General features: G+C 38.9%; 1 protein-coding gene across 2 annotated transcripts in view; it reads right to left on the bottom strand.

Moving 5' to 3' along the window:
- Positions 1 to 14,246, bottom strand: part of arhgap10 (Rho GTPase activating protein 10) — a 229,334-nt gene that overhangs the window by 35,515 nt on the left and 179,573 nt on the right. For both annotated transcript variants that reach the window (XM_059965015.1, XM_059965016.1), the window contains 2 exons: positions 8,746 to 8,893; positions 2,129 to 2,297 (listed from right to left, as the gene is read on the bottom strand). In XM_059965015.1, coding sequence (XP_059820998.1) covers positions 2,129 to 2,297; positions 8,746 to 8,893 — 317 coding nt within the window. The remainder of the gene's footprint in view (positions 1 to 2,128; positions 2,298 to 8,745; positions 8,894 to 14,246) is intronic.

The following is a 14,246-nucleotide window of genomic DNA, read 5'->3' as shown; positions in this document are numbered from 1 at the left end:
CTGGTGAAATTGCTGAACACTGAACATAATTTGTCAGTGTCTCCTTTTCAATTTGCCTATAGTTTCATTTGTGTTTGTTGACTGTGCAAAAAGCAAACCCTTTTGGTTTCTTCTGATCCTCACCATTGCATGGACAATGGTGAGCAGATTCCATTACTCAATGTATAGCAGACAAAATTTGATGTTCCCATCATGGTCACAGTTAATGAAAAGCGAATCACTACTGAAAATTTGAGAAACAGGTTTTCAGAGTTCCCACTTGCTGCAGATTACTTTCTCCAAGGCTTCATTTCTCTCCAGTTTAGCAAGTTCTTCTACTTAAATTTCTAAGATGAAAAATAGCTCGGTCTTCCAGCTGAATACATAAATATGTTTTGTATTTCTGTGCAGGCATAATTGAAATCGTCATTCCTTCTACAAAACAGTGCCTCCAAAATGTGATTTCTGAAATTTATGTGGACAGCAGAAGGATGCACCTTTAAGTAAGTTTCAGTATTTGCCATTCTTCACCCATCAGCACGGGCTTCCAAATACAGTCTGCTATCATTACTAGCAATTCAACATGGCCACCTTAACATGGGCTGTGCTGTTTTTTTCCTCCAGTGTTAGAATATCTTTCTCCAGTGCATTCAGAGTTCTGTTAGAATATTTTTGAGTCCTACTGTGCTATTTACTAAGGGTAGAAGACTGAACATCTTGTTATAAGTGTCCCATGTGCTAATGGAGCAACCTGTAGTGATGTCATTCTGTTGTCAATAAATCAGCACAACTTCAAAATCTTGTTGCTTCACTCCACGATCATCTGCAGTATAGATGTACAGATTGAAGTTTGCTTAGGCTGATATTGCACAGATTTCCTCTCTGTGGTTTTGAACGTCAGCATCTTGCATTCTGTGCTGATACTCCATGGCGTCTAGTAGTTCGATTTTCACACTGCTGTCCTTCCTTACATTTAGAATGTTCAACATGACAGCTGTAAACCACATACATACTACATGGTAACGCATATATACTGCATAGGGTCACATGGGGCCAGCCTTGTTTCTGAACTAAAACCTTTGAACGTAGGTTAAAACTACATTTTCCGCTGATGAGGAGCAAAATTTGTTGGCCACCTTAGTTGCTAGCACCATTGACATTTTACAACTTACTTCCTTAACTCTTGACATTATCATTATATTTAGTTATCATAATTCTGTGCTTTCATCCAAGATATTTATCGGGCATAGCAGGTAGTGCTGCTGCTTCCTTGCTCCGTTGATCTAGGGTTAATCCTAACCTCTTTTACCACCTGTAAGTGTCTCCATGGTCTGTGACATTTTGTTCCCCCATAACATAACATAAATTGGATGTTGAAGGCTCAGTGCCAATGCCTGCAGCACATATTATTACATATTGTCAAACAGTAGAAGTAACACTTACGCTTTCTAATGTAGGATCACTGCCTATCCAAACACTGCCAGCCCTGTTTTCCTTTCACTCGAAGGATTCCTGCCACTTCCTACACATTTTTTTCACTCTAACTAACTTACCAATGTCCATGCAAATATAACAACTCACACTGCATCGAGGAACTATGGTCAGGCAGATTTTGGTCTTTGAGCACTCACCTAATACTTATGCAAAATAGATTTCAAATGATGTCTATTCTCATCAGGGCTTCAGTAGTGCACACTACCACAACACCAACCGAAATGCTTTTGTGGATGGACAGTGGACTATTTGTGAATAGTGCTCCAGTTTCGTTCCACGTTCCAAAAAGACGTGCAGGTCGATAGGTTATTTGTTCACATGGATGCAATTGGGTGGTGTGGGCTCATTGGGCTGGAAGGGCCTGTTACTAAGCTGAATCTCTAATAAAAAAAGTTGTACAACATGTAATCATCAGCAGATATCACCACTTCAGAACTTTAAAATAAAAATGCAGGGACATCTCAGCAGATCAAGGAGCATTTCTGTAGTTAATTTTTCCGGATGATGACCTTTGATCAGAACTGTGCAGTTCAATGTGCAGTTGTGGCTGGACAGCACTGAGGCATGAACCAATGAGTGGCAGATAATAGTTATGCCACACAATTACTGTTCCAATAATGAAGCTTGAAATTGACAAATTTAAAATTCAACTTACAGAGAAGATGTGCCTTCTGAAGAATGGGTACAGCTTGCATGAACATGATTCCTGGCTTGTTCTGGGGGACTGTTGGAGTTGGAGGATGTTGTAGTTACTGAGGAATGCGAAGAAATGGATTCCATGCTTCCACTTGGAGTGTCATCTACTGCACCACTGGGATTTTCACCTAAGGAACATAAATTTATGTAAGCAATAATGAGCCTCAAAAAATGCAACAAAATAGGAGGATTGATAATCTATCAAACCTTTTGAAAACACTCTACCATTAAGCAAAGTCATGGTCTATCTTCCACCTCAGCAGCACTTTACTACACTATCCTCATTTCCATTTATTTCCTCAATATCTTGAAATCTATCAGTCTCTGAATTAACTCACTGACTGAGCTTCCACAGCTCTCTGCGGAAGAGAATTCAAAAGATTCGCCATCCTATTTGTGAAGAAACCTCTCACTTCAGTCATACATGCCATACCTCTTATTGAGACTGTGATCTCTGGTTCTCAACTCCTCTCCCAAGGAAAGTATCCTTCCAGATTCCAAACCATTGAGGCCTTAAAGAATTTTTCAAAATTTTTTCTTAGTGATGTACTGGCACTCATCTATTACCATAACAGGAGAGTTTAGGTAATTGTGCTCAATGGCATGAATAGACTTTTTTTTAAAAAAAGCAAGAGTTGGCCAAAACTCTACACAATATTCCACGCGCTGTCACTTACGTAGTAAGTGCATCAGGCCATTTTTACATCAGCAATCAAATCCTTTTTTAATAAATAATGTCTCCCTACTTGCTTGCTGCACACGTGTTGCTTGCAATGAGTTTGTGTACAAGGACACTACTCTGAACTTCTACATTATCTGATTTCTGAGCATTTAAAACACTATTTTGTGTTTTGTATAGCAAAGTGGATAACTTCATTTTTCCACATTATATTCCAGCTGCAATGTTTGTACCCATTCATTAGGCTTTACTGTTTATCCTTAAAGCTTCTTTACATCCTCCTTATGACTCACAATCCCACTCTCTTTTACATGAGCACGGGGAAAGGCTTTAGATTTCTTGGGATGCTGGATATACAGAGGCCAGATGGATTTTATTTTAATAAGGCAGAAATTTTCACCCCGATCAGCTGGTTTGAGAGTGAAATTGGGAGGGGTTGAACTGGCTTAGCAGGGAAGAGGGAAATTGACCATTTATTCATCACACACACTAAAGTATAATACTTCAGCTATTGATGAAAATTGGGTTAAAGAGGGGCAGGTGTGGCAACTTAATATTCCTGACTACAGGATTTTTAACCTAGATAGAGAAGAGGATTAGATCAGACTCTGTGAATATGGCCAATTCCCACTCCGAAAGTATAATTGTGAACCAGAATAGTTTAACCATTCAGAAGTTTTGCAGTCATTACCACTGATGAGTACACTCACAGATACATAATATAGCAGGTAAGGATAATAGAAAAACATGTGGAACGTTTTTGTTTAATAGTTAAGACACAGAATAAAAGGGGGAAGGTTTTGCTAGAACTGTACACAATGCTAATTTGACCACAGCTTGAGTAATGTGCACAGTTTAAGTCATCCTCACATAGTGATAATGGACAGAAGTCGTAGGAAGATGTTGTCAAGCATGGAAAATTAAGGTAATTTATAGAAAAACTAGAATAGTTTTCCTTGAAATAGAAGAGGTAGAAGAGGTGTGATTGAGTTGTACAAAATTATGGGGGGCCTAGAAAAGTAAACAGAAAGACCTTATCCCTCTCAGAAGGGTGATTAAAAGCTAAGGGCATTGTATCTGAAATAACAAGGATAGAGGAGGAACTTGCTTTTCACCAGGGAGGGGTAGTGGTTGCATTTCACTTCCTGAAGCAATGATAAAGACAGAAATCCTCACCACACTCCAAAAGTATGACCAACAGGGATGCAGGCCTTGGGCTGGAAGGTGGTATTGTATGATAGAGAGCCCCCTTTATTGATGAACACAGATAAGATGGACTGAACAGCCTCCTTACGCATAATAAATTTTCTATGATTATTTTTGATCAATGATCTAAATTTTTAATTTCTAACATTTTCTGATCTTCCTTTCAGATTTCCACCATTTGTGATATAATGCTTTTTATTGCTATTGTACCTCCAACAGAAAATTCCTCATAGTTAAGGATTAATCTACTTAAAGCCTTAACTACTCAAGGCATCAGATGCATCACAACATTTATTCTGCACACAGGGCTGATCGACACATGATCAATTAATGGGCACCATGCTAATGAATCCAACGAGAACAATTACTTCACCAGACATTCCCCGGAGAACATTTAGTTAATAGAAATGAGATTCTAAAAAGGAACACTTTGTTCCTGACTAGGCTGTTCCCATTAAGAGTCTGAGAATACATTTTGAACAGCACTGAAACACACTTTAGGTTTAGGAACACGTGAAGTTATTCTCACAAGTACATTGTTATAGGCTAGGGTGAAAATCTGGGTAAGAAAAATAGGCATAATCTCTTTAAATTGTTGAGTTTAGACTAGTGGGTGCATCTTATGTCTGGATATTAAACAAAAATAATCTTGGGGAATTCCAAATGACATACCTTGCTTAATGTTGCTTCACATTACTTATGGGTTTTTAAAAATATATCAAATATTTTACTCCATGTTGCATTTAGAGCAACCTGAAAATGTGTTCAGGAATCTTCAGGCTGAGACCTCAACCCAAAAGATACCATCTTTAACTCCTCTTGTTACCTCTGAGAAAAAAGGGATTGTGCCCCTGCAAAGAGGTTCAATCTTTTGCACAAATCATTGTATTGAGGCTCCACCTGCTTGCTGAAAAACAAAAAAGGTTGTCACACTTGAGCTAACGCAATCTAAACAGGTTTAGCTCATGCTGTCCACTGAGAACTGGCTGTGTACAAATCATCTGCAGCACTTTCTTACCTGCAAACCAGGAAAGGCCAGCAATAATTATAAAATGGACTAGTATCAACAGCCCTTCACAAAGAACGCAGAGAACACAAGTTCCAAATTCACCCTTGCAGATTTATGATTTGAATTCTGTTTAAAACAGACCTGGAACTAGAAATCTGGGCATACATGACTTTTACTAAAAATCAAACTATTCACTAGTCCTTATATGAAAGAAATCCTTCCTGAGGCTAACCTATTTCTGTGACTATTTCAACAAGAGTAATGTTAACTTTTAACCTGACTTGCAAAATCAACTATAACCCCATTCCATGGGCTACAAAGAAAATCAGATGACTGTCAGTAGTTGAAGATGAACTAATGATGGGTAATAAACACACCTGCTAGGAACCTGGAATTATCAGTGACTATGAAGTAACTCGAGACAATATAATTTTGTTCTTCTGTGTAGAGTTTAAATAAATACCAAATTAGCTCCAAAGTGTGCTATATTTTAAGTACAGTGCCTCAGTTCAAAACATCATAACACCTTTTTGCTCTACCAGCAGAAACTTTCACAATGGCTTGTGTCCCACTGAATTAAGAAAAACAATTTGATTAAGAGAATTCAGCTCTGCTTTCTCACAAGTACTTTGGAATCAACTTTTGCACGATTTGTCTACTTCTGGACTTTTTCCCCACAACAGATTTCTCGGGGCTTTGGGAAATAATTGCTCCTTTATACCAATATCTTGAATATAGGGATGTAGGAATCGCTTGTTTGCATTAGCAGATTCCTCTAGTTGATAATCTGATATGGCCCCGCTCTGTTTGTGCCTATATTTCTCTAACTGATTGTTTGCTTCTCTATACTGTAATGTTTCTGTAACATCATGTTTGAATTTAACTCAAGCCAAGGATAAATCTTATGATGTATTTTTATATTTTTCAACTTTTGATCTAATACTCAAAAAATGTTTCTCAAGAAACTCAATTATCAGTTTCTGAAAGTTAAAGTTCTTCAAGTACTTTACTCAGACTTAATTTGATTTATATTTTATGAATAATTAACAGATATTGTCATTTTCAGATTGTTACAGAAACTGGATAATCCCACTGAAGAGTCAAGAGATTCATTTACAGCAACACACACACAACATGAGACATCACTCCTCCAACCTAAATTTCATGGCAGTAGAAGAGGCCAAGGTCTATGTACTTTGCTTCATGGCTATCACCCCAACATTTTGGACACGGTGCTGCAGCTTGATGGCTGCACTATTCGACAGAGAGACAAGGCAGCTCATACCAATGCCATAGAAGAGCAGGGTGAGCTGCCTCAATGGCTATAGCCCAGTGGCATCTGTTAGGGTGTATTGTGGAGTTAGGTTATAAAGCCAAATATTAACTTCAGCAACCAATCTTTAGCTTGAACACTGATTGTAGACTAAATTTAAAATGCAGCCCTGGACAATAACTTTCTGAAGCTGTGGACATCGGTTGACTGAAAACCAGACAATGCTGATTAACATTCATTTTGAGTGTCGAGTGAGAGTGCGAAGAAGGTGGTGTGAAAATGTTATGTAACTCAAAGGAAACATTGTACACACATTTTAACTAAAGAATTGTCCTTTGGTCTTTACCACATCAAATGTCATGTAACATTGAGTTGAACAGGCCTCTTAAACCTAGAGCGTCTCAGTTAGTTGAATAAAACACTTCTGTATCTACTAGCTTCAGTGTCTCTCTGGGCACTTTGCTCATATTACAACATCATCCACTGCGATGAAGTGCTTTGAGAGGTTGGTAATGGCTCAACTCCTGCCTAAGCAAGGACCTGCAATTTGTCTGTCGCCACAATAGGTATACAGCAGATACTATCTCACTGGCTCTCCTCTCAGCCTTGGATCACCAGGATCATAGTAACCGCCACATCAGGCTGTTGTTTATTAACTAGAGTTGAGAGTTAAACACAATCATAACCTCAGTTCCAATCAATAAGCTCCAAACTTGGGCCTCCATACATCCCTCTGCAACTGGATCCTCAACTTCCTCACCAGGGGAACACAGTCTGTGCTAATCAGAAAATAACATCTCCACCTCACTGACAATTGACCCTGGCGGACATCATGGAGGCATGCTTAGACTACTGTTCTACCTTGTCTACACCCACAAATGCCATCTATAAATTTGACAACACAAATACCGGCAGAATTTCAGATGGTGACGAGGTGGTATAGAGAAGAAGGATAGATCAGCTGTTTGAGTGCTGTCATAGCAACAATCTTGCACTCAATGTCAATAAGACCAAGGAACTGATTGCGGACTTCAGGAAAGGGAAGTCACGGGATCATACACAAGTCCTCATTGAGAAATCAGAAGTGGAAAGAGTAAGCAGTTTCAAGTTTTTGGGTGTCAACATCTGAGCCCGACATATTGATGCAATTACAAAGAAGGCATTACAGCGGCTATATCTCGTTAGGAGTTTGAAAAGAATGTGATATCAAATTTCTATAATGGATCATTCAGAGTATTCTAACTGCTTGCAGCACTGTCTGGTATTGAGGAGTCACTGCACAGAATCTGAAAAAGGCTGCAAAGTTGTAAACTTAGCCAGATCCATCATGGGCACTAGCTCCCCTTACATTCAGGACACCTTCAAAAAGATAGAATCTACCAGTAAGGACCCACATCACCCAGGACATGCCCTCTCCTCATTCCTACCATCAAGGAGGTGGTATAGGAGCCTGAAGGAACATACTCAATGCTTCAGAAACAGCTTCCTCCCCTCTGCTATCAGATTTCTGAATGAACAACGAACCCATTCACACCTGTGTATTGCAATGTGCTACTGCCGCAAATCAAATTTCGAGATATATGCCAGTGATATTAAATCCAAATCTGATATATCAGAATAGGCCCTTCTCACACGTCTTTCTGTTCTGGTTATAATATCCAGGGCCATGTACCAATCCAACACTGAGTTCCATTGCCTTAATGTGTCAGTCTTCCTGCATTAAAATGTATGCAGTATACTCTATCTGACCTTCATTGCTTCATGTTTAGCACTGCATGTCCTGTCTACAGAACTTGCTTGCTTTGCCTTTTATACTTGCCTCAACTATCCCTATCCCATTTGCCATACCCCTGCTTTCGGTCTCACCCACCAGAGCAACCTCCCAATTAACACAGCAAATCTACCCAACAGAGTTGTTCAAGGAAGCACTGTATATGTATGGGCAACAGTGAACCGAGAAGTACCGATGATCCAAGTCATCAAGTGTGAGTCTCGATCCAATTCAAGATGATGTCCTGGAACTTCCCTTTTCAAAGACTACATAGAAGTTAGGCAATGAATCACAGCAGTCGCAAGTCACTCTCCTTTTCATAAACAATATTAAACCACTAAATTCATCAAGCATTGGCAAGTAACAGGACAGGGCAGTCTTCAGAAGGAAAGTCATTCATTATCCAGTCACATCAATGGCACTAGCTGCGCTTTTGTCTCCACCTCGCAGTAGCTGAGTGCAAATAAGTTTTCTGTACCAGAAAAAGAGGTGTAACTCGACCGACAGACATAAGAGAATTACAAAAGAAATCGATTTTTCAAATCACAAACCTAAACTACATGGGCATTCACTGCAAAGAAATGCAGTGATGAAATAATAAGATCACAGCTTTGCATACAATGTGAATAGATTCCTACCTTTTTCCAGATCCACAGAAAAATTATACACAGCTATGGGTCTTGAAAGGCGTGGTCCACGTATTGTCCTTCTGCTCAGTCTATTTGGCGGTGGCACTGAAGTAATGTCTGACTGACCCACGCCAACATCTGGAAGTGTCCCGAATATCTGCAATTAACAAGGTGCAGGTTTTGCTGAAAAGCCCTCCATAAAATAAGCATCAAGCTATTATAAAAGGATCATAAAAAATAAAAGTAAAACAAAAAAAATTAATGTACAACACAAATTACAACCAGATTTTTCAATAAATCAAGCCTTAAATAACGTATGAATGACCTGGAGCTGTAAAAGCAAAGAGCAAAGAAAAGAAATCTTTAAAAAGGATCCTGTAAATTTCAGCATCTATACACAGCACTTATTTACTTGATTTTATTTATTTAGAGATAAAGAGCAGAATAAGCCCTTCCAGCCTTCAAGCCTTGTAACACTGGATTTAACACCAACTTAATCACAGGGCAATTTACAATGACCAATTATCCTACCAACCAGTATGTCTTTGGATTGTGGGAGGAAACCGGTGCACCCAGAGGAAACTCACGCGTTCCACAGGGAGTGTGTATAAACTTCATACAGAGGACACTGGGATCGAACTCTGACGTCTTGAGCAATAACAGTGTTGCACTAACTATTATGCTGTTAGTTCACCAGGTAACGTGATTTTGCACAAAATTCCCAAAGGAGTGAAAATGGATTCAAAAGCTGCATCTTCAAAAAGATTACTGCACATGAACAGACCTCCTCTTCACCTATCTGAATGATGTCCTAACTTAAATTAAGCATCTATATACAGTTTTGATGCTTAACATAGTTTAAAGATTTGTTAATCCCATTTTAATGAAAGTTATATTCAAGTCAAGCACCAGAATTATTTCACATAGTTAATAAATGTTCATATAAACTTCTTTTCAAAAGAACAGCAATAAATTAAACTTTGCATCAACTGGTCATGCTTCTTGTGATCTCAACTGTCTGTATAATGTAATTTAAATGTATAAATGATAAAAAACCATATGAGGGACTAATTATCATAAAGATACTGGGCTGATTATGTGCATTCTTCATTAACTGGAAGCATGCAGTGTACGTGTTTGGATTTTTGTTATCGGTATTAATTTAAATCCTGAAGAGCCAGAGTGAACAAAAAAGAACATTAACACCATTTACTACACATAACAGACAAGAATTTTACACATTGTAGGACTTAAACACAAAGACAATTCAACTAAGATCAATTTACTAAGATCAAACTACTGTACTGGGTTTCAATCACATAAGCTGTGGGGATCAATCTGCACAGAAGACAGATTCACATAAAATGATAAAAGCAACTTGTGCTGAAAGAAACTAACAGTTTGATTAACTATAATGCATTTTCAAAAAATGTCTCACATGGAGATAAAGCAGCATCATCATTCTGATACCAAACAGCAAGCAGTCCATTCCATGTAGTTAAAAATCCATGTCAACTTCACAAAATTTTATTTTATTTGAGGGAGACACCTACTGATAAAAAAATGAAACTACATCAACTTGACAGAAAACAATTTGCAGCCGATCACCTTCATCAGATGAATTTTAAGCACTACCTAAAGCTTAATCTTATTCTTAATTTTCTTAATCATTAAGGCACATGTATCTGAAAAAGCCATTAAGCTAAAAAGTGTCACGATTATTTAACTGCATGAACTCTTCTACTTGTGTGTAGTACATATACCCGAGTACAAGCTTAAAACTCAGTAAAAACAATAATTTTAGCTAAAACATTTAATTCACTTCTAAAACTACCTTTAAATCACTTAAGTGTGATTAACATGAAAATAAAAACCACAACCTGATGAATCAATTTTCTATGGTTCTATAAAGTCATTCTTCATATGGGACAAAGTTTATGAAATATGTTAGGTTAGATACATATATAGATCTCTGCAAGTTGCACACAAACACAAATGGAGCCATAATTACATTGAGATATGATTTTCTTCACACTTCAAAATAAATTTAAACTCATCAGATATTCTCAGCATCAACAGTTAATACCCTTGAGGAAATTTGTTTGACATGATAGTGCTGCAATCTCCAGAGACTCAAATCCACTTCTGATCATGGGTGACACTTGTTGCACTCTCTCTTCATGACCACATGGGTTTGCTCCACATACTCCAGTTTTCACCAACAGGGTTGATTGTGAGGTTTTGGCTTTTGTAAGTTACCCCTTATGTGTAGGTAAGTGACAAAAGAAATAACAAGTCATGGGTGAGACACTGAGCTTGATAAGAGAATGTTTTGGGGCTAGGAAAATAAGCAAAGTGATAAGAGACCGATGGGTTTGCTCATTTGGGAAACAGAGTGGATCTATCGAGAAGAACGGCTGACTTCTTTGTCATAATAAACAAGTAGCTGTCTTAACACAGCTTTCAGATGTGTATTGAATACCAAGTTGTGAAACAACCACGGAACAAGGATAAATTTTAAATACAATTCCAAATCTTAAGACTTTTTAATGAACAATAATCAAGTTCTCTGGGTAAAGGGAAAACTAAGCTAACTGAACCCCCAAACAGTAAGTAGATATTTAAAAAAGGATCTAGTGCTTTCCCAGCGTATATGATGAATAAACTCTCATTGGGCTTCCAGCCCGGTAGATTCTAACTGACATTTCAATTACAAACTCTGCCATCTTCTTCAGAGATTATGCCTGGGCTTGTCTAGTTTCTACCCCAAGTCCATCCCTCTTGATTGGTTAGTCCTCATCCAATCAGGTTTCCGCTCTTCTACCTTTACAATCAAATTGCAGTTCCTACTTAAAGCGAGACCTTTGTCCTTGTTAAAATTATTTCCCAGGAAGGATGGACTACAGCGGTACACCAGACTAGATATGCCCAGGGATCATCCCTGAAGAAGATGGCAAAACGTTGGTTATAATCCATACCTGTACCCAGATGGAAGCCTGAGAAGAATTTATTTGCAGTAAGTAGATGTAATTTTTTAAATCACCCCAATTATGAAAGTCTGCGAGCAGCTACTAGTACATATGGGCAAAGACTACCTCTGAATATACATGTAAATTGCTTCCTTCTAATGTGTACAGAAGGGAACTTCTTAATGAAAGCATGGACAGACGAAGCAAGTCTGGACTTCGATAAAGATAGTAATTATATGGAATGACAAAATAGATTTTATTACAGATGACAAAAGTCACAGGACTGGTCTGGATAAAGATACACAAAATCATTCCAGCTCATCTTAGAACATACACTGTAATTCTATCAGCATCCAACTGTACCTAGTTACAATTAATGACCCAATCTCAACCATTTTAACAAGCAATCTATTCCAGTCTCCAGTAAAGAAATAATTCTTGAAATACTGTATTTTTACGATCCTGAATTGTACTCTTTTGTTCATGGCCCAACAGGAAATGTTGATGCCAAAATGTGCCAGTTTTCATATCTTTGTTGGCAATTTCACCTCAGAATCACCAGGACTAGAACAGTAGATTTTCTGGACTACTGCATGTCATTTTTATCAATACTCCAAATTAATTTTTTTTTAAAGAAACAATGTTAGGCAGTAACTCTTCGGTAAGTTTCAAGGGGCTACAGGAAACAGAACCAGGCAGGTTTCAAGAAAAGGTGGCCAACACAAAGTGGTGAGTTTACTGCGAGTTCAGAAACCAGGGCCTGGGTGAGTGTAAAATGCAAACATCACCTAGATTTCCAAATGGTTATACTGATCAGACTGCAACTGATCAAATTTAATTTATAGCACATAGGAATCTAGGGGTTTTGACAGATTTTCTGTGAGTGTCATTGGTCACTTTCTTGGCAGGAGAAGCAAAGCAAAATTCTAAAACGTGAGGGTGAAAGCAATCAGATTGAATTAATTCATTGTTAAAGGAGGGAGCAGACAATAGATACAGCAAATGCTCTGTTGGATTCTGCTGCTTAAATCCTAGGCTCTTTAAGAAGTCAGGACCGAGGCATAAAACCAGTTGCTTCATGATCGTTTTCTTCAGAGTTGAGCAGAGGAATGATAGGGGGTGTTACTACTTAATGAAGAGAGGATCTAAAGACGGCACCTAACATAAAACACCTACTTTTATACCCAAAAGGTAAGAAAATTCTATAATAACAATAATCTAACTAGACAATATACTCCTGTAAAATCAACCTATGAGAAAGCACTAGCCACCTAAATGAAAGAACAAAAAAGCTGTACAGCCACGAAAGGCATATTAAATATGTATATAAAGGCTACTTAAAATACATGCAGATAATTGATTATTGAAGTGCAAAGAAAATGACAACTAAAATTAAGCAGTCGAATCCAACAATGACCAACAGACTCACACATGAAGTGTCACCTTACCTGGAAAGAGACAGTTTATCCATTGTTATCTTTTATAAGCCCATTGATTCTCACTGCTACCTGGACTATACCCCTTCTCACCTTGTCACTTGTAAAAACGCCATCTCCTTCTCTGTCACATCTGCTCTCAGGAAGAGGCTTTTCCTTCCAGAGCTAATGAAATGCCCTCCTTCTTCAAAGAAAGGGGCTTCCCTTCCTCCACCATCAACAATACCCTCATCCACATCGCTCCCATTTCAAACATCTGCACTCACACCACCAGGGTTAGGGTTCCTCTTGTCCTCACCTACCACCCCACCAGCCTCTGCATCCAGCACGTAATTCTCCATAACTTCTGCCATCTCCAACGGGATCCCACCACCAAGCACATCTTTCCCTTCCCCCCAACTTTCCACAGGGATCACTCCCTACATGACTCCCTTCTCCATTCCTTCCTCCTCACTGATCTCCCTCCTGGCTCTTATCCTTGCAAGCAGAACAAGTGCCACACCAGCCCCTACACCTCCTCCCTCACTACCATTTAGGGCCCCAAACAGTCCTTCCAGGAGAGGCGACATTTCACCTGCAAGTCTGTTGGGGTCATCTTCTGTATCTGGTGCTCCCAGTATGGCCTCCTGTATATCAATAAGACCCGACGTAGATTGGGAGACCGCTTCACTGAGCACCTATGCTCCATCCACCAGAGAAGAGCAGGCTCTCCTTGCGGCCACCCATTTCAGTTCTACTTCCCATTCCCATTCCATAATATCAAGCAATGCCCTCCACTACTGCTGCAATGAGGCCACACTCAGATTGGAGGAGTAACACTTTATATCCTGTCTGGGTAGCCTCCAATCCGATTTCTTGAATTCCCAGTAACTGCACCCCCCCACATTTCTCTCCTTCACCATTTCTATTTCCCTTGCTCACCTCATCTCCTTACCTGCCCATCATCTCCCCCTTCCCTTTATCCCATGGCTTTCTGTCCTCGTTTACCCCCATTTTCTTTCACCAATCGATTTCCCAGCTCTTTACTTCATCCCTCCCCCCTCCTAGTTTCACCTACTACCTTGTACTTCTTCCTCCCCACCCTTACCTTTTTCAATTCAGTTTA

This window comes from Hypanus sabinus, chromosome 3 (assembly GCF_030144855.1).
Source record: "Hypanus sabinus isolate sHypSab1 chromosome 3, sHypSab1.hap1, whole genome shotgun sequence".
NCBI classification, from domain to species: Eukaryota; Metazoa; Chordata; class Chondrichthyes; order Myliobatiformes; family Dasyatidae; genus Hypanus; species Hypanus sabinus.
Note: the sequence above shows the minus strand (reverse complement) of the source record. Positions and strands in the feature narration are given on the sequence as shown.